The sequence below is a fragment of the Bos taurus genome, chromosome 3 (genome assembly GCF_002263795.3).
Source record: "Bos taurus isolate L1 Dominette 01449 registration number 42190680 breed Hereford chromosome 3, ARS-UCD2.0, whole genome shotgun sequence".
Lineage (NCBI taxonomy): Eukaryota > Metazoa > Chordata > Mammalia > Artiodactyla > Bovidae > Bos > Bos taurus.
In genome coordinates this window covers 20,164,569-20,184,539 of record NC_037330.1, presented here as the reverse complement: position 1 = coordinate 20,184,539, position 19,971 = coordinate 20,164,569, and the positions used below count along the sequence as shown (strand labels likewise).

The following is a 19,971-nucleotide window of genomic DNA, read 5'->3' as shown; positions in this document are numbered from 1 at the left end:
TCACCTGCATTGGCAGACTCTTCACCACTGAGCCACCAGGGAAACCTTGAATTTATTTACACATTTAAAAGGAATGTCACTTGTTAGCTGGCTATCAGGATTCAGAAGTGAAAAAGTTATGATTCATGTCTTTGGTGAGCCCCCAGAATCCCACAGCCCTGCCTGACATTTTTTAATCTTGACTTTTAATCCATGGAGTCCATGTGTTTATTCCTTCAGTATACATTTATTGAATTCTTATGGATGTGTACTGTGCTAGGCTGTGGGATACGCATTTTTACACAGTTCCCTTTCTTCAGGATGCTCACATTCCGGGAAGGGACCTAGCAGGTGTGATTACTGTTGTAATACAGGGCTGCAAAGTCCAGTGTGCTCGGAGCACTTGATAACCAGGCCAGAGCTGGGAGTAGGGCTGGGGGCAGTAGGAGTGCACCACGGAAGGCCTCTGCGCTGGTGAGGCAGAGCTTCTCCAGGAGCATGGAGGGTGCAGGGGGCGGGTACAGCCCAGGAGAAGAGGTAGCTTATACAGAAGGCGGAAATGACCCAACTCTGGTGGTGGTTCCTCCCACATGTGACTGGAAAGATCAGCAGGAGCTCATCACAAATTAAGATAGGAGGTAGATGCCCATCACAATCGGAGTTCATTCCCTGTGGACAGAAATTCCAAAATATCAATAACAGGACAGTCGAGAGAGGAGGCTGGGCCCTGCCCAGATAAGAGATTAGAGACCACATATTTCTCATTCGCGACCATCCCAACTAGAAAACTCTTTGGAGGTTAAAAGGGAAATGATGCTAAGCTTCCCATAGACCTCTTTGCTGAAATCCATCTTGGTTGAGATACCTGCACACACAGGAGGATCCTGAGATATACCAAAAATGGACTCAGAACCAGGCAAATTAAAATGATCGGCCAAAGGAAAACGCAGAAGAAATGCCCCATATAAGTGATTCAAATTACCAAGACAATGCGACTTTCTGAGTCCACCCATATGACTATTGCGAGTACTGTACTCTTTTTCCTCCTAATAAACTCTTGTTTCACTGTTTTCCGTCTCCATGGGAACTCTCTTCTACAAAGCTGAAGGGCCAGAACCTTGTCACTGACCACTGGTCTAACAGCTAGGATTCTGCGCTCTCTCAGCCAAGACCCAACCTCAATCTCTAAGCCGGAACCGAAACCCTGCTTCAAGCTGCTGCAGGCCGAGGCCACCCGAGTTAAGGATGACTCATCCACAAGCCTTAAAGTGGATCTTGGCCCTTCTGCCCACAAGGATACTGGCGGCTGCAAGCAGAGTACGCGTTCAGATTTGCCTCTTACAGACAGGCAGGCAGGAACCTGGGCGGCCAGTTCAGACAGTGTCGCGCCAGTGCCTGAAGGGAGGTTGCCGTAGGCCCTAGACCGAAGCTGAAAGAACTACAATGAAGGCTCGGTTCCATGCGGACGAAGCAACTGTGATTCTGTTGCCTGTTAAAAGAAGGACCTTCTCTGCCCAGGTTACTGAGAAAGAGGGCGGAACAAAGACCGCTGTCTTTCCCCAGTGGGGGACTAACTGAGCCCCAGCCGCTCTAAAACTGACACCAGCCCTTCCCTCCTCCGCTCTTCCACAGCCTTTTATTTATTGTTTACATTTTGCGCGCATAGTTGTTTCTAACTCACCAGCGTCTTAGCGGCTCCTTGGCCTGTCCGTCACCTCGGAGACCAATGAGCGAACGAGGAATGAGCTGTGACCCGCCCCTGCGCCCGCAACCCTGCCCGTCCGAGCCTGCACAACCCCGGCAGGGCGCTCGTGCGAAGATCTAACAGGGCGTGATCCCTGCGCGGAATTCTGGCACCTTTCCGATCGCCTCTGGGGGCCAGGGACAGGCAGGGGTTCTTTTCCCATACACCGTCCGCTCTTCCGCCCTCGAAGTACCGTTCCAGACTAGCTCGCGGGGTGGACCCCGGCCGGTGGAGGGACGGGCGGGCAGCTGCGCCAGCAAAGGCACCTCTCTCGGGCTCTGTCCCTTCGGGAGCTTCCCGGAGATGCTTTAGAACTGCATTTGCAAAGGGCAGCGCCAAGTCTGGAGAGGGAGTCAGAGAAGAGAAGGACCACGGTCCCAGCCCCCAGGAGTTTTCAGTCTATCGGGGAGGAGAAGAAGAAAACCAGGAAAGCAGTAGTGAGCAGCTATGATGAAAGAGTGTCGGGTGCTAAGTAAATATAAGCATCATGAGCTGAGAGTTAAAAGAAGTAATTATCTCGAGGAATGGGGTACTGTCTGGAGGAGATGGCTTTCGATAGAGCCCCGCCAAGCGTGGATAGGATTACTGTTAGTTACCAAAAGGTGAAAGTGTTAAAATTTATGGCAACTCGTTGTATGGATAAACTTAAAATATAATATTAAATTCAATACAGTGCTGTGTGTCAATTATACCTCAATAAAACTGGAAGAAAAGAATAAGTAAAATTAAATGTGCTAACTTCAGATAAAGGAGTCAGAGACCCTAACTACTTGACGGGGCTGGGGAAAGTTTCCTGGAGGAATGCAAGCTTGAGTAGGATTTTGCTGGAAGGGGGACGGAGGATGAACAAACCACTGGGTGTATGCAGAGCTCAGCTAAAGTAAACAGTATTTCGTGTTAACAGAGTGCTAAATCTTCTGGCTATAAAGAATATTTTAAAAATTGTCCTCAAGGATTTTTAGCTCTGGAAACTTGAATGTGTATGATAGATATTCTCAGGACGGAGGTCTTCTGCAGGAGGCAGTAAAGCAGGAAGTTTGGTTGATGTACTTGAAGAGCCATTAGGTAGTGAAAAATAGTGTGGGGGAGTAGCTAGCCATGAGGTTGGAAATTTAGGCTTAGTCACACTTTCTGGAAGATCGTGAAGCACTAAAGAAGTCACGCCAGGGACTTCCCAGTGGTCCAGTGGCTAAGACTCCGAATTCCCAATGGAGGGGCCCCGAGTTCCATCCCTGGTCAGAGAACTAGATCCTGCATGCCACAACTAAATATCCCAAATGTTGCAACTAAGGCCTGGTGCAGTCAACTAAGTAAGTAAATAAAGCATTTTTAAGAAAAGAAGTTATGCAGCCAAATAAATAAATAAAACATTAAAAAAAAAAGACTTATGCCAACCTGGGGGTAAGCACTTGTAAAGGACTGTAAAAGAAAACTGAAGGGAATGAATTTATTTTAAAAAAAGATAAATTAGATGGACAGACAAGTAGTTAGGAGTAGATGAGGTGGAGAGAGGGTAAAGACTGGAACCATCTTCAGTTCAGTTCAGTTCAGTCGCTCAGTCGTGTCTGACTCTTTGCGACCCCATGAATCGCAGCATGCCAGGCCTCCCTGTCCATCACCAACTCCCGGAGTTCACTCAGACTCACGTCCATCGAGTCAGTGATGCCATCCAGCCATCTCATCCTCTGTCGTCCCCTTCTCCTCCTGCCCCCAATCCCTCCCAGCATCAGAGACTTTTCCAATGAGTCAACTCTTCGCATGAGGTGGCCAAAGTACTGGAGTTTCAGCTTCAGCATCATTCCTTCCAAAGAAATCCCAGGGCTGATCTCCTTCAGAATGAACTGGTTGGATCTCCTTGCAGTCCAAGGGACTCTCAAGAGTCTTCTCCAACACCACAGTTCAAAAGCATCAATTCTTCGGCGCTCAGCTTTCTTCACAGTCCATCTCTCACATCCATACATGACCACTGGAAAAACCATAGCCTTGACTAGATGGACCTTTGTTGGCAAGGTAATGTCTCTGCTTTTGAATATGCTATCTAGGTTGGTCATAATTTTTCTTCCAAGGAGTAAAAGTCTTTTAATTTCATGGTTGCAATCACCATCTGCAGTGATTTTGGAGCCCCCCAAAAAATAAAGTCTGACACTGTTTCCACTGTTTCCCCATCTATTTCCCATGAAGTGATGGGATCAGACGCCATGATCTTCGTTTTCTGAATGTTGAGTTTTAAGCCACCTTTTTCACTCTCCTCTTTCACCTTCATCAAGAAGCTTCTTAGTTCCTCTTCACTTTCTGCCATAAGGGTGGTGTCATCTGCATATCTGAGGTTATTGATATTTCTCCTGGCAATCTTGACTCCAGCTTGTGCTTCTTTCAGCCCAGCATTTCTCATGATGTACTCTGCATAGAAGTTAAATAAGCAGGGTGACAATATACAGCCTTGACGTACTCCTTTTCCTATTTGGAACCAGTCTGTTGTTCCATATCCAGTTCTAACTGTTGCTTCCTGACCTGCATATAGGTTTCTCAAGAGGCAGGTCAGGTAGTCTGGTATTCCCATCTCTTGAAGAATTTTCCACAGTTTATTGTGATCCACACAGTCAAAGGCTATGGCATAGTCAATAAACCAGAAATAGATGTTTTTCTGGAACTCTCTTGCTTTTTCCATGAAAAAGAATTGATGCTTTTCCAGCGGATGTTGGCAATTTGGTCTCTGGTTCCTCTGCCTTTTCTAAAACCAGCTTGAACATCAGGAAGTTCACGGTTCACGTATTGCTGAAGCCTGGCTTGGAGACTTTTGAGCATTACTTTACTAGTGTGTGAGATGAGTGCAATTGTGTGGTAGTTTGAGCATTCTTTGGCATTGCCTTTCTTTGGGATTGGAATGAAAACTGACCTTTTCCAGTGCTGTGGCCACTGCTGAGTTTTCCAGATTTTCTGGCATATTGAGTGCAGCACTTTCACAGCATCATCTTTCAGGATTTGAAATAGCTCAACTGGAATTCCATCACCTCCACTAGCTTTGTTCATAGTGATGCTTTCTAAGGCCCACTTGACTTCACATTCCAGGATGTCTGGCTCTAGGTGAGTGATCACACCATCGTGATTATCTGGGTCGTGAAGATCTTTTTTGTACAGTTCTTCTGTGTATTCTTGCCATCTCTTCTTAATATCTTCTGCTTCTGTTAGGTCCATACCATTTCTGTCCTTTATCGAGCCCATCTTTGCATGAAATGAACCATCTTCAATATCAATAAAGCTTAGAAATTCTAAGATCCAGAATTTTGTCAATGGTATACAGGATGAAAAGGGAGGGGAGATCTTTTAAAGACATTTCTGAGATAAGATTGACAGAAACTGCTGCAGGAGCTGTCTAGGATGACTTCCAAGTTTAAGGTTTGGGTAACTATAAGGCTATGGTTTTTCCTGTGGTCATGTATGGATGTGAGAGATGGACTGTGAAGAAGGCTGAGCGCCGAACAATTGAGGCTTTTGAACTGTGGTGTTGGAGAAGACTCTTGAGAGTCCCTTGGACTGCAAGGAGATCCAACCAGTCCATTCTGGAGATCAGCCCTGGGATTTCTTTGGAAGGCATGATGCTAAAGCTGAAACTCCAGTACTTTGGCTACCTCATGCGAAGAGTTGACTCATTGGAAAAGTCTCTGATGCTGAGAGGGATTGGGGGCAGGAGGAGAAGGGGACGACAGAGGATGAGATGGCTGGATGGCATCACTGACTCGATGGACGTGAGTCTGAGTGAACTCCGAGAGTTGGTGATGGACAGGGAGGCCTGGCATGCTGCGATTCATGGGGTCGCAAAGAGTCCGACACAACTGAGCGACTGATCTGATCTGAAGGTAGTTTCTGCAGGAAGGGGAGCAGGTTTTACTGGCGGATTATAATGAGTTCAGTTTTGAAATCCTTAGTAGTCCAGTGTCCCTAGTGAAAAGCACCTTCATGTAGAGGATATCCAAAACCAGATTCTAAGGAATTGAGTATGAATGGAGGAGGAAAAGAGGAGGCAATATGTGTAACTTGCTCTTTCACTGTCCTTCTAGCTACTTGCAAGTCCCTTAGCCCAAATTCAGCTTGTTCGTAAGTGAACTCCTCTGGGTATATGGGAGATGTGAAAAAGAAAATGTAGTGATAATCTGAGGGGTGGGCATTTGGGTGTTCACCCTTGTGACTCAGCTGGTAAAGAATCTGCCTGCAAAAAAAAAAAAAAGAAAGAAAGAATCTGCCTGCAATGAGGGAGACCTGGATTGGATCCCTGGGTTGGGAAGATCCCCTAGAGAAGGAAAAGGCTACCGACTCCAGTACTCTGGCCTAGAGAATTCTATGGACCCTATGGTCCATGGTGTTGCAAAGAGTCAGACATGACTGAGAAACTTTCACTTTCTTTCTTATGCAATTTGTCAACCTTTTTCTGCATTTTTCACCTGAGGTCATCATCTCTACCCTCCAGCTAGCTACTCCTGTGGGCCCCAATTCAGTAAACAAAACCACCATCTACTCAGTTGTTTAGGCAACAGACCTGGGGACTGTCATTCTTTAATTAGTCCATCTCCTTCTCCCTTCTATTCCAGTCAGTCACCAATCTCCTAAATATCTCTTAAATCCATCAATATTGGAGTTGCACCTTGTACCAAGGTTAGGTTCTAAACCTAAAGTTTCTAAACCTTTAGAACCAAGGTTTAGGTTCTAAAGTTCATACATAAGGCAAAAATTACATAGTCAGCATAACCTTTGGATGGAGAAGGCAATGGCACCCCACTCCAGTACTCTTGCCTGGAAAATCCCATGGACGGAGGAGCCTGGTGGGCTACAGTCCATGGGGTTTCGAAGAGTCGGACATGACTGAGCGACTTTCCTTTCACTTTCACTTTCATGCACTGGAGAAGGAAATGGCAACCCACTCCAGTGTTCTTGCCTGGAGAATCCCAGGCACCGGGGAGCCTGGTGCGCTGCCGCCTATGAGGTCGCACAGAGTCGGACACGACTGAAGCGACTCAGCAGCAGCATAACCTTTGGAAATTCCTTAAATCACTCATTAAATGGAACACCCATGGGACTTGCCCGGTGGTCCAGGGGTTAAGACTCCGAGCTTTCACTGCAAGAAGCACAGGTTCAATCCCTGGTCCAGGAACTAAGATTCCGCAGTGTGGCCAAAAGTTTAAAAAATTAAAAAAAAAATTTTAAATACAGCAGCCATGGTTTTGTGTGCACAACTCTGTACACAAAATATGTGCAAGCATGTATGTATAAGCATGTGTATAGTAAGGTATAGTATATAATAGGGTATGCAGTATAACAAAATATTTTAAACTACATACAAAAATGAGAGAGTGCTGTCTCCAGCTACAGGATACCTGGATGCTCAGAGGGTGAGGCCCGACACCGCCAGGACCTTGGTGAAGGGCAGGGTGGATAGCGGGGAGAAAGGCTCTGCTCTCATCTTTCTATAAAGCTGTTGATCTAAAAATATGAGATTGTTGTTCAGTAGCTCAATTGTGTCCAACTCTTTGCAAACCCATGGACTGCAGCACTGCAGCCAGGCTCCCTGTCCTTCACTGTCTCCCGGAGTTTGCTCAGACTCGTGTCCATTGAGTTGATGATGCCATCCAACCATCTCATCCTCTGCTGCCTGCTTCTCCTCATGCAAGGAGAAGCCTGAGCACGGCAACTAGAGAGTAGCCCCTGCCCAACACAGCTAGAGAAAAGCCCGCACAGCTATGAAGTACCCAGCACAAGCAAAAATAAATACATAAAATTAAAAAAAATAGTGTCTTTGATGAAAAGTTTTTAAATCTAATGTAATTGTTACTGTGTTTTGTGCTTTTCCCATCTGCTTTAAAAAATCTCCTACCCTCAGGTCACAAAGATCCTTTCCTATTCTATCTTCTGAAAAGATACTATTGTTTTGCCTATCTCATTTAAGACTCGTATTCACCAGGAGATGATGTTTGTTTATATTGGGATTATGATTCTTATTTTATCCCATTTGGGGATCTAGTTATCCCAGCACCATTTGTGAAAAGATTGCTGTTTCCACTGCTCTGCAGAGCCATCCTTGTCATAAACCAAGTGTCCATATTCGCAGGATTCATTTTGGGGCCCTCCGTTCTATTAGTTGTTCATCTTTGTGCAATACTACACAGGCTGTAGCTTTATAACAAACTTTGATATCTATAGGGCAAGTCCCTCCCACTGTGTTCTTTTTCAAGAGTGTCTTGACTATTTGCTTCATGATCAGACACAAGTTTGTACAGATTCTTTTAAGTATTGAAAATACAAGAGCCATGTTTTGCAGTCATTTTCTGAACACTTATTACAGTGACTTTCCCGTTTTGTAGTTGGCCATGCTGTCCAGGTCACTCATGAGCATCAAGCACTTGTGTGTGGCTGGCTGGAAGTGCAATGTGCTGTAAGTGTAAAAAAACACCAGATCTCAAAGACTTAGCATGAAAAAAAGAATACAAGATCTCTCACTAATGATTTTTGTTTTGATTACATGTTGACATGATATTTCAGGTATACTGGGTTAAATGAATATATTACCAAAATTAATTTCACCTATCTCATTTTACTTTTTGTTAATGTGACTACTAAAAACTGTGAAATTGTATACGTGGCTCGTCTTTGCAGCTCACACTGTATTTCTATTGGACAACATGGGGGGAACTGGCCAGTGACCCCCAAAGATATCCAGGTCCTTCTCTGGAACCTGTGACGGTTACCTCACATGGCAAAAGGGACTTTGCAGATGTGACTAAGGATGTGGACAATTATCTTGGATTATCTTGGATTATATGCAATTACAAAGGTCCTCAAAGGAGGCAGAGTGAGATATGACAACAAAAGGGAAGGAATTCAGCTGTGGAAACAGAGATCAGAGTTATTCATGTGGGCAGCTCCCAGAATTGGAAGAAACAAAGATTCTTTCCTGGGCTCTCCAGAAGCCTTGCTCATACCCTGATTTTAGCTCTGTAAGACTCTAGCTTCCAGACTTCTGGCCTCTGGAACTGTAAGAGAATAGAGTTTCTGTTATTTCAAGTTGCTAAATTTGTGGTAATTTGTAACAGCAGCCATAAGAAACTAATACAGACAGCATGCTTCTAAAATTATTTTTAATTTTAATATTATACTCACCATATATTCAATAAAAAATTTTAAGTTTTCATAGCACACACATCAGTTATTAGGAAAAACTAGTATTGATGCCTGCAGAATCCCATGGACAGAGGAGCCTGGCAGGCTACGGTCCATAGCATCGCAGAGTCAGACACGACTGAAGGGGACTTAGCATGCACGCAAACTACAGTACCGAAAGATGTCAAGGATAGAACATCATTCTGAGAGGGAGCTCCAAGACCAGTGTATAGTTATGTGTAAGAGACAATTCTACTGAAGAACAGTATATCCAGAAGAAAATATTCAGAACTCTTATACCTCAACAGTAAGAAAACAATCAGAAAATGAACAAGAGATCTGAACAGACATTTCAGGTAGGAAGATACAAAAATTGTTAATAAGCATATGAGAAGATGCTCAATATCACTAGTGATTGCTGCTACTGCTGCTGCTAAGTCACTTCAGTCGTGTCCGACTCTGTGCGACCCCATAGACGGCAGCCCACCAGGCTCCCCCGTCCCTGGGACTCTCCAGGCAAGAACCCTGGAGTGGGTTGCCATTTCCTTCTCCAATGCATGAAAGTGAAAAGTGAAGTGAAGTCGCTCAGTCGTGTCCGACTCTTCAAGACCCCATGGACTGCAGCCCACCAGGCTCCTCTGTCCATGGGATTTTCCAGGCAAGAGTACTGGAGTGGGGTGCCATTGCCTTCTCCAATCACTAGTGATTAGGGACATGCAAATCAAAACCACAATAAGGTACAATTTCACAGCCACTTAAATGGCTGAAATCAAAAAGACAGAGGGACTTCAACAGTGGTAAAGTGGTAATGACTCTGAGCTTCCACTGCAGGGGGGTGGGAGACGGGAACTGGTCAGGGAACTAAGATTCCACATGCTATGTGATGTGGCCAAAAAAAAAAAATCTAAAGATGTATCCTTGCCTATATCTTTTGATTGGTCTCAACCTTTTTAGGGCAATCTTGCCCATTTGCCATTGATTCTAACTCCCCTTCAATGGAACTGGCTTGTGAACTGCAGGATTCTGTCTTAGATACTGGAGGGAAAGAAGGTGCCCGTTAGCCATAGAGTTTTGGGGATTTTCTATGCACATGGGCTTCCTGGTGGCTCAGCGGTAAAGAATCCACCTGCAACACTGGAGTCACAGAAGACACAGTTTCGATCCCTGGGTGGGGAAGATCCCCTGGAGGTGGGCATGACAATGTACTCTAGTATTCTTGCCTGGAGAATTCCATGAACAGAGGAGCCTGGCAGGCTACAGTCCATAGTCACAAAGAGTCGGACAAGATTGAAGTGACTTAGCATGCAGGCACACGCACATAATCACATCCACGATGAGTATCAGTAGTTTTATTTCTTCGTTCTAATCCTTTTGCCTTTTGTTTATTTTTTACTTCCCTGGATAGACATTAAAGAACATTGATGGTAAGTGGAGGTAGGGGGCATCCTAACCTCGTGTAGTTCCCGATTGTGGCCATAGCCTCCAAGACGGCCCCAGCCACACTTGCCTGCTGGTGTTCACACCCTTGTTTAGTCCTTCTCTCAAAAACAGTATTTTTAATGATCACAGTGTCTAGTTAACATTTGTCAGCATACATGGTTACATTTTTTCCCCTGTTACATCCCCATGTCTTATTTTGCAACTGGAGCCTTATTTTGTATCCTTTTCTTTTCCTTTTAGTTTCCACAGCTCTCAGTTGTGGCATGTCTGATAGTTGCAGCATGTGAACTCCTAGTTGGGACACGTGGGATCTGGTTCCCTGACCAGGGACCCCACCCAGGCCCTCAGCATTGGGAGCACAGAGTCCCAGCCCTGGATCACCAGGTAAGCCTTCTCATATTGTTAAGTGGTGGTATGTCACTTCTGGGGCTAGGACATGAAAGGTAACAGTAGCATCTACCTCTCTATTACAGTTCCCTGGTGGTCTAGTGGGGCTAGGATTCAGCGCTTTCACCACCACAGCCTGGGTTCAATTCCCGGTCATGGAAGTAACTTTTACGGCTCACCTGATGGCTCAGCAGGTAAAGAATCCTCCTACAATGAAGGAGGAGGGTTTGATTTCTGGGTTGGGAAGATCCCCTGGAGGAGGGCACAGGGACCCACTCCAGTATTCTTGCCTGGAGAATCCCATGGACAGAGGAGCCTGGCGGGCTACAGTCCAAAGGTCACAAAAAGTTAGACAAGACTGAGTGTCTAAGCACACACCTCTCTATTACCTAGGGTACCTATTGTTCTTATTTGTGCTGTTTTATACCCTTGGGTTATATCTGTGTGCTGGACATTGTTTTTGAGAAATTATTTATAGAAAGTTCTTGAGGCTCAAGATAATGTTATCTCTACTAAAGAGAACTTATTTTGCTGGCTCCTGAGGGCACTAGCAAATTTGGAACCAAGTCACTCTGAAATCGTTGCCCAGCCCCCCAAGGCTGCCAGGACTGCAGCTCCGCCCTTTCTAAACTGAAAACCCCAAAGCATAAACAGCCTTTAGGAAAGGTTTCACTTCACTTACCATCCTCTCATCATCTCAATTCAGTAATTCTTCAAATCTTGTTATTTCTCTGATGTTTTTAAGATGAATTTTTAAAAACCTTTTATTTTACATTGGAGTATATTTGAGTGACAATGTTGTGCTAGTTGACTTTTAAAGTTTTGAGCATGAGGATTTGTTTGAATTATCTAGGCTTCTATATCCAGAATTGGTGGTCCCTTTGATCCTCATGTGAGGGATCCGATAAGTAGCAATATCTTCAGAGAAGGTAGGGTCCTCACTGCTAGAAGATGAGTCATAACTGGGCTTGTGCAATTATGGTAACCCCCTTTGCTCTAGGTCTGAGGTGGCATTATGACTCACTTTTGAGGGAAAAAAAATAAAGATATAAGAGGAAAACCCCTAAGAACTTGTGGATGAATTTTTGTGCCCTTTGGAAAGCGCACTGACTGGGAACCAGAGCCCTTTCTCTTCTTTGTGCTTTGGGATGATTCCATGGAAGGAAGTCACACTTGAGTCTGTGGCACTCCTGTTATGACCGAGGGAAAAGCCAAGAAAATTGCAGAAGTATCAACTCATGGTTTTTTGTATTGTTGAGCCACTTAAAAAATCCTGGAACCCTTTGCTTTCAACCTTCTTAAATATTCCTATGGTTTCACTGTTAGTCAGGTTTTCTGTTATGTGCAGTTCAATGTGTTCCTAACTGATACATTATCCTTTAAGATTCAGCTTTAGGGCCTTCCTTGGTGGTCCAGTGGGAGGATCCCCTAGAGAGGAAATAGCAACCCACTCCAGTATTTTTGACTGGAAAATCCCATGGACAGCGGAGCGACTGAGCACACACCGGTGGTCCAGTGGTTAAGAATCTGCCTTGCAATGCAGGGGACACAGGTTTGATTCCTGGTCACAGAACTAAAATCCCATATGCTGCTGAGCACGAGTACTCTAAGTACTGAGCCCATCCCACAACTAGAGAGTCTGTTTGCCGTGATGAAAGATCTCATGTCCCTCAACTACGACCCCCCAAAAAAAAACAACCCTCAGCTTTAAATGTCACTTCCTCAGGAGGCCTTTCTGAAACCTCCAACACATTCAATAATACTCTCTCCTTTCCCCTCAGTGCCCCTCATCATATTTCAAATTCTCTGTTGAATGACAGTCCCTCTCTGGGCTGAAAGCACTTGAGAACAGAGACCTTAATAGGTATCCTAGAATCCAGCCCAGTGCCAAGCATGGTGCCTCTTATAAATAATTAACTATTGAATAGACAAATACAGGCGTCAAGAGCATAAGTGGAAGAAGAAACTGGATAAAAACCCTGGAGGACGTGAATTTAAATTTGTGCATCTACTAACAGATGAAAACTCTTAAAGCTCAGAGAATCATTACAGAAGGGTTGGATGATCATCGTGAGAACTGGGTGTGAGTGTTTATGTGGTACAAGTGAGAGTTGCCAAGTAGTGTTAAAGACCCAGCTGGGATTAGAGACCGTAAATGTGCATTGGCATAAGTCGGCAGAATTTTGAGATTTTCTGCAGCAGTGTTCAGCTGTCTGGGTGTGGGAAAGAAATTGGATAACTGGACTGATCCAAAGATGGGGCTCTCAGGACAGGCTGCTTTCTGCTCTGTTCTCTGGTAAAGTAAGTAAAGGTAGATGTGAGTTTTTATTTCCACTTTCTCAGTAGAGAGAACTTGCAGAACTCAAAGGCTTGCCTTTTCACTCCGGGCTTGGAGACACCCCTTGACTGAAGCACGCACAACAGAGGTCTGCCCCCACCTCCCACTCGCCGTGGAAGGCTTGGGAAGGGGATCTGTGAATTTCCTAAAGCGTGTGTGTGGGTGTGTGTGTGCATGCTGCGGGCATGTGTGGGTGCTTGTGCACTTTTCTGGAGTGAGTGTCTATCACTTCCACCAGATTCTCAAAAGTGTCTGTGATTCAGAAAAGCAAGAACCACTGACTTGGGGTTATAGCTCCTAACCAAGGACCACCGTGTGGATCCACTCTGTCACTCAGGGCTTGACTGATGGCTAATCACACCCCCGCTTATTGACGAGAGGCAGCCTAGGACGACGGTGGACTCGAAGGACAGAAGCCTGGGCTATGGTGCTCTGTGTGTCGGTTTCCTATCAAATGGGAATGACGATCACAGTTCCTTATCTCAGAAGGCTGTTGCAAAGATTAAACGAGTTAGTATATGTAAGTGCTTAGGACCATGCCTGGCACTTAGTAAGAGCTCATTTTTATTATACCTAGAAGGGCTTCTCCAGTGGCACAATGGTAAAGAATCTGTCTGCCAATACAGGAGACACAAGAGATGTGGGTTCGATCCCTGGGTTGCGAAGATCCCCTGGAGTAGAAAATGGCAACCTATTCCAGGATTCTTACTTGGAAAATTCCAAGAGGAGCCTGGCAGGCTACAGACCATGGGGTCACCAAGAGTTGGGCACAACAGCACAGCACAGTGGTCAGCCTAAGCCACACCAGGACAGAGAAGTTCAGTCGGGAGGCGTCATTTGTAGGAGCATATTTGCTACCAATCTTGTGCTAATCTAAGCATTCTCTTCTCTCTGATACTTCCTGTGTAATCTGGGGCAAGTTCCTTAACCACTCTCTGTCTCAATTGTCTTATCTGTAGTATGGTGACAATAATAGTAACTACCTCATAAGATTGTTGTAGGCATTCTACGTGAGCTCAAAGCGTGATTCCAACTCACGAAAGGCTGATGTGATTGTTATTACTGCCTAAGTACATTCTGGGGAAGCAAATGGTAAACCCACTCCTGTATTCTTGCCTGGAAAATGCCATGGACAGAGGAGTTTGGAGGGCTAATGTCCATGGGGTCACAAAAGAGTCAGACACAACTTAGTGACTAAGCAACTACAACACAAAAGTATATTCATGCTCCTCATTTTGCTGAGAGAGGCTGTTTGCAACCGGCTCCCACAGCCTTCCCTCCCACTGAAATCTTCACAACACACAAAGCGCCTCACACATACCTTGTCGGACTCACAGTGGCTCATCGAGGTGACGACTTGAGACCCAAAGAGAGAGGACTAACCCTAAGGCCTCTCTACCCACTCCTTTCCTCACGGCATCCCTTCCCTTCCTGGTTTCCATCCACAACAATCCCGCTTGCGAAATCCCACACTGACCACAAAGCCTTTCCAGTTCCCCTAATCAGAATCCCTGGTTGGAACCAATTGTGTGACACGTGCACAATTCTGCAAGGGCTACACGGCTCACTCCCCATCAGGCCGCAGACTCCCAGGGAACGGGCTGGCCCACCTCCCCCTTCTACTGTATCCGTCACCGTTCTTGGGACAGAGAGTGCCTGCTCTAGAGAGCTGCTGAGTGAAGGAAATGGAATACTTGATGATTCTATTATTCCTAGGTGATCACATGTTTAAGGGAAGGAAGGAAGAGACACTGAGAGGTTGCTCTGCCCTGCAGACTAAGAGACTGTGCACATAAACAGACAGTGGCCAGATCATATGGAGAAACAGAACTCACCCACAACCTTCTGCAACCTGCCCAGGAAACCACCCCCTTATCTACAGTAAACCACCCAGGAAATCTATAAATCAGATTTGCAGGAAGTCAGACTATCTCTAATATCCAGGAAGCGAAACAATAACTTCTATAACAATTGGCTCAAAAAACCCAGGACTTGATTAATCACTGTCAGCTTCTCTTATTTTGGTCCCCAGTTCCAACGTGGGATCAATCATGGAAGTCAAATATGTACCCCTAACCAGTCATATGTGTGCGCGCTAAGTAGCTTTAGCTGTATCTGGACTCTGTGTGACCCTATGGACTGTAGCCTGCCAGGCTTCTCTGTCCATGGGATTCTCCAGGCAAGAATACTGGAGTGGGTTGCCATGCCCTCCTCCAGGGCGTCTTCCTGACCCAGGGATCGAACCTACGTCTTTTACACCTCTTGCATTGGCAGGTAGGTTCTTACCACTAGTACCACCTGGGAAGCCCAACCAGTCATATGGAATGCCCAGTATCTAGTGAGCCTGGCTACAAGCTTCATGCCAACAGCCTCAGTCAGGCACGCCTGGAACTTTCCTTTTGTTTTTCACTATTAAATTTTCCCATCCCTCTGCCTGCCTTTGAGTCTCTCCTAAATGCAAGTGACCTTGGCTGACTCTCTTGCTCTAGCAAGGGCGGAATAAATAGGCTTCTTTTCTTATTTGGTTGGTTATTTCCACAAGACCCAAGAATGAAAGTGCAAAGCGCAGAGGCCCAGACTTCTGTCAGTTCCCCGGTTTCCCCTGGGGTGGAGCTCTGAACCCTCAAACAGCAGAGTTGCTGGCTGATCCACTGGAAATGCTGAGCAGACCTTTGGACTCCACTGAGTGAGAGCTGGGGAGGCCAAATTGACTCAGATTAAATCCCCCAGGCATAAAATCACAAAAGAGTTTTTGTTAGATGCTGATTGAGAGGGAGACGCTCCAAAGATCTAGTGAGAGGGTAGGACAGCTGGGAGTAAAGCAATGAGGGAAAGGCAGGCATCTTGCCTAGAACTGGAGTAAGGATTGCCTACAGCTGCCTGGGTGGGATGGAGATTTGAGTCAAGATTCTTATCTAACCTCCACCAAAATTCTTTATCTAATACACAGATATTTACTGAGTGTGTAGTGCGTACAGGGCACGGTTGTGACCAGCAAAGCCACTGACCTCATGGAGCTCACACCCTAGTGGGGAAAGACAGACAATAAATGACTAAATTATACATATATAATCTCAGAAGTGGTCATGTCGCAGGATGGGGGACCCGTTCCAGGACCCAAGAGCGGGCTCTTGTCTAACACTTGGCAAACAATTGTCTGAGGACACGCATGCTGACAAAGCAAGAGACTTTATTGGGAAGGGGCACCTTGGTAGGGGCCTTCCCTGGTGGCTCAGTGGTAAAGAATCCGCCTGCCAATGCAGGAGATGTGGGTTTGATCCCTGGGTCGGGAAGATCCTCTGGAGAAGAAATGGCAACCCACTCCAGTATCCTTGCCTGGGAAATCCCATGGACAGAGGAACCTGGTCAACTACAGTCCATGGGGTCACAAAAGAGTTGGACACGACTTAGCGACTAAACAGCAATAACAACCAGAATGGAGAGCAGCAGGGTAAGGGAACCCAGGAGGACTGCTCTGCCATATGGCTCGCAGCCTTGGGTCTTATGGTAAGGGGGTAGTTTCTGGGGTGTCTCTGGTGAATCACTCTGACTCAGGGTCCTTTGTGGTGGTGTGCAAACTCAGTCAAGATGGATTCTGGCCAGAAGGATTCTGGGAGTTGGTAGGATATCTGGACTGGTGTCTCCTCTCTCCTTTTGACCTTTCCGAAATTCTTCTGGTTGGTAGTAGCTTGTTTGTCCCACAGGCCTTACCAGATCCTCCAGCTATAAGATTAGCTCATGCAAGTGGTTACTATCGTGTCTGGCCAGGGCAGGCAGGCGGTTTCAGTCAGTGGTTCCCCTAACAGCTAGAGCCTTGAGGAAAATAGGATGTTGGAGGGCATCCAATAGGATGCTGAGGGTGAGAGCAGAGAATGTGGAAGTGTGATTGGGGAAGGTCTCTCTGAGGAATGACATTTGAGCTGACACCAGAAGGAACCAGAAATGGCAGGGGAAGTTGGGGAAACAACTTAAGCAAAGACCCTGAGGCAGGACTGGCTTTGACACACTCCATGCTGCTGCTGCTGCTAAGTGGCTTCAGTTGTGTCTGACTCTGTGCGACCCCATAGACGGCAGCCCACCAGGCTTCCCGGTCCCTGGGATTCTCCAGGCAAGAACACTGGAGTGGGTTGCCATTTCCTTCTCCAATGCAGGAAAGTGAAAAGTGAAAGTGAAGTCGCTCAGTCGTGTCCGACTCTTAGCGACCCCATGGACTGAGGCCCACCAGGCTCCTCCATCCATGGGATTTTCCAGGCAAGAGTGCTGGAGTGGGGTGCCATCGCCTTCTCCGGACACACTCCATATGGAACAGAAAGAGGGAGGGTGTGCCTAGGGCAGCTTGAGGGGAAGGTAATGGAGATGAGACCAGGAATGAAGGAAGGGCTTTCGACATCGTGCAAAGAGTTTAGGTTTTATTTTATTTTAAATATAATATATATTTAAATTTGCTTCCCAGGTGGTTCAGGTGATAAAGAATCTGGCTGCAATGCGGGAGGCTTGGATTCGATCCCTGGATTGGGAAGATCCCCTGGAGGAGGGCATGGCAACCCACTCGAGTATTCTTGCCTGGAGAATCTCCATGAACAAAGGAGCCGGGCAGGCTACAGTCCATGGGGTCACAAAGAGTCGGACATGACTGAGCGACTAAGCACAGCACAGCACATATTTAAATTTAATATATATTTAAATTTTAAATATAATAGGAGGCATTAAATTATTTGCCTGCCTTGCCATTTTGTCCAAGTCCTAGGAGAGCTTCCTTGTTGAGATCTTGTCCAGATGCTGGCAGTCGGGGGATGTCGGTGGGGGGATGGCATTGAGGAGATAGGATGTGGCTCTGACCCAGTTGCTTTAAGTCACAACCAGAATCCCTTGTTCAAAAGGACAAAATGGGCCACAGAGAGTGTGTAAACCCCTGAAGCTGTACACTAATTTTGTACGTGAGTGTACTCAACTTTAGGGATGAACTCAGGCTTTGTCAGATTCTCAGAGGCGTCTCTATAACCAAAAAAAGATAGGAAAGGAAGCTGTTGACTTGTATCTTGCACTTGCGAGCTTCATCTTAGTAAGGACCCACAGACTTGGCCAAGGTTGAGGGAGGGGAATAAGGAAGGAGATGCTTTTTACTGTGCACCATGCACTTTACCTATTTTTAAATTTTTTTGATTGAAGTATAATCGACTTAAAACTTTATATCAGTTTCAGATGGAAAATTAGTGATTCAATATTTTTGTACATTACAAATGATCACCACTGCTTTATCTATTTTTAAAAATCCACTTCAGGGTAAAGGACTGAAGCTGGAGAAGAATGGACAAGGTAGGGAGGAAGGTGCAGAAAGTTTTGTTTGTGGGCCAGGGCAGGACAGTGAGGTACCCACTGGATCTAACTTGCCACCTCACCCCTAACCTGTGCTCATAGCCCTCAACTCTGAAGAGCTTGTCCCAGACAGGTGGGTCCGGGCAGAAGGGCTTGGCTGCCTAGCGAGCACCTACCGCACTGCTCTGTGAGAGTGGCCACAATAGATCCCCTGCAACTCAGGACCTGCTCGGGACCTGAAGCCACTCAGGAACTGCCACTGTCCTACGCCTGAGCCCCAGGCTCCTCAAGTCCTGCAACTTCACTTCTGAAAGTTCCAGAAGCTGGGGCCTCTGAAGCCAGGTACACTGCAGACCCCACCTGGAGCTCTGGACTCAGACCTGAGTGCATCTCTCAATGGCTTTTAAGAGGGGTCCATCCCCAACATCTTGGTTGATCATTTTGCTTTGAGTAAAAGTTCTCTTGCTCTGCCTGGCCTCCAGGCCCAGCCCTAGCCAGGCAGATGGAGGCTGAGATGGGAATGTTTTCTCTAATTATGTCCAGAATCTTGTGATTTGTCTCCCCACAAATAGGTCTGGTCCAACCTTCAGACCCATCTGTTGTCAGAGATCAGTGAGTGGGCTGGGACCTATCTCCCTAGGGTGTTCAGATCCCCAGTAATCCTGGCCCACAAGTCGGGGAGCAGAATCAGCTACTGATGACAGGTCCCTGGAAGGGTGCAGAGCAGCCACAGCCTCCTCATCCCCACTCAGGGAAGATATCAGGGTGGCTTTGCGCAGGCCAGTTAAACCACCAAGCTGCTCTCCTGCTGGGGAAAAATTCAGACCTTTCAATAGCTTCCTCCTGCGGCCACCTCTGTCATGTCTTCCCAGGCACGTATACTCGTGTAGCCTAAGAGAATTTTACCACTCAATCCTCTGAGTGATAAATCTTCCGGACTTTTAATTCAGAGTCCCAAAATAAATAAAAGTGCCATACAATATTTACTTACTTACTATGTTCAGTTAAAGCTTGTGTTCTATGTGCATCATCCCACTTAAACCTGCACAAAGCAGAGCCCTGAGGTGGGGACATAGTCATGTCCCCCGTCACACTGCCAGTTGGTCAAGGAGCCGAGAAGTGAACCCAGGCAGTCTGAGGACACTGTGCCTATACAGTTGCATCAATAAAAATAAAGTGAGTCGCAGAAGGGCCCCACAGTCTTGCGTCAAATGGGATGCAATCAGGACCTAGAGAACACCCACATCCTGACTGTTGCACAAGGGCACAGAGCACGCAGTGGTGGTGCTGCTGCCGGCCTGGAGTCAGGTGTCCTGAGCTGCTGTTCCTTCTGGGAAATAAGGGGCCAGCCTGCACTTCTCTGGAGCTCCCTGCTCGGAAAGGCTGCACGTTCCTTCCCAGAAAAGTATGAGCTCCGCCTGCAGGGATGCTGGCTCTGAAAACCACGACCTGGCCGCCAACCCTTCTCCTTGCGCCAGCGGCTTGGGAAGGTGCCATGAAGGTGCTGGGCCAGGAATGGGGAGACCTGGGTTCTGGCTCCAGTTCTGTCTCCTAAGTCAAGTGCTTGGCATCACCTACTGCCTCGGTGTTTTCATCTGATAAATGGAAGGAATGTCCA

The 19,971-nt window shown here is 46.4% G+C and overlaps 1 protein-coding gene across 1 annotated transcript; it reads right to left on the bottom strand.

The window, feature by feature from the left end:
* Positions 1-206: 206 nt before the first annotated feature.
* LOC104971510 (uncharacterized) lies at positions 207-19,850 on the bottom strand. Its single transcript, XM_059885310.1, has 4 exons — positions 19,598-19,850; positions 1,889-2,064; positions 962-1,417; positions 207-648 (listed from the first exon to the last, which is right to left on the bottom strand). Exons 1-4 carry the CDS (start codon positions 19,848-19,850, stop codon positions 337-339), a joined length of 1,197 nt encoding a protein of 398 aa, XP_059741293.1. The 3' UTR covers positions 207-336.
* Between the last annotated feature and the right edge of the window lie 121 nt (positions 19,851-19,971).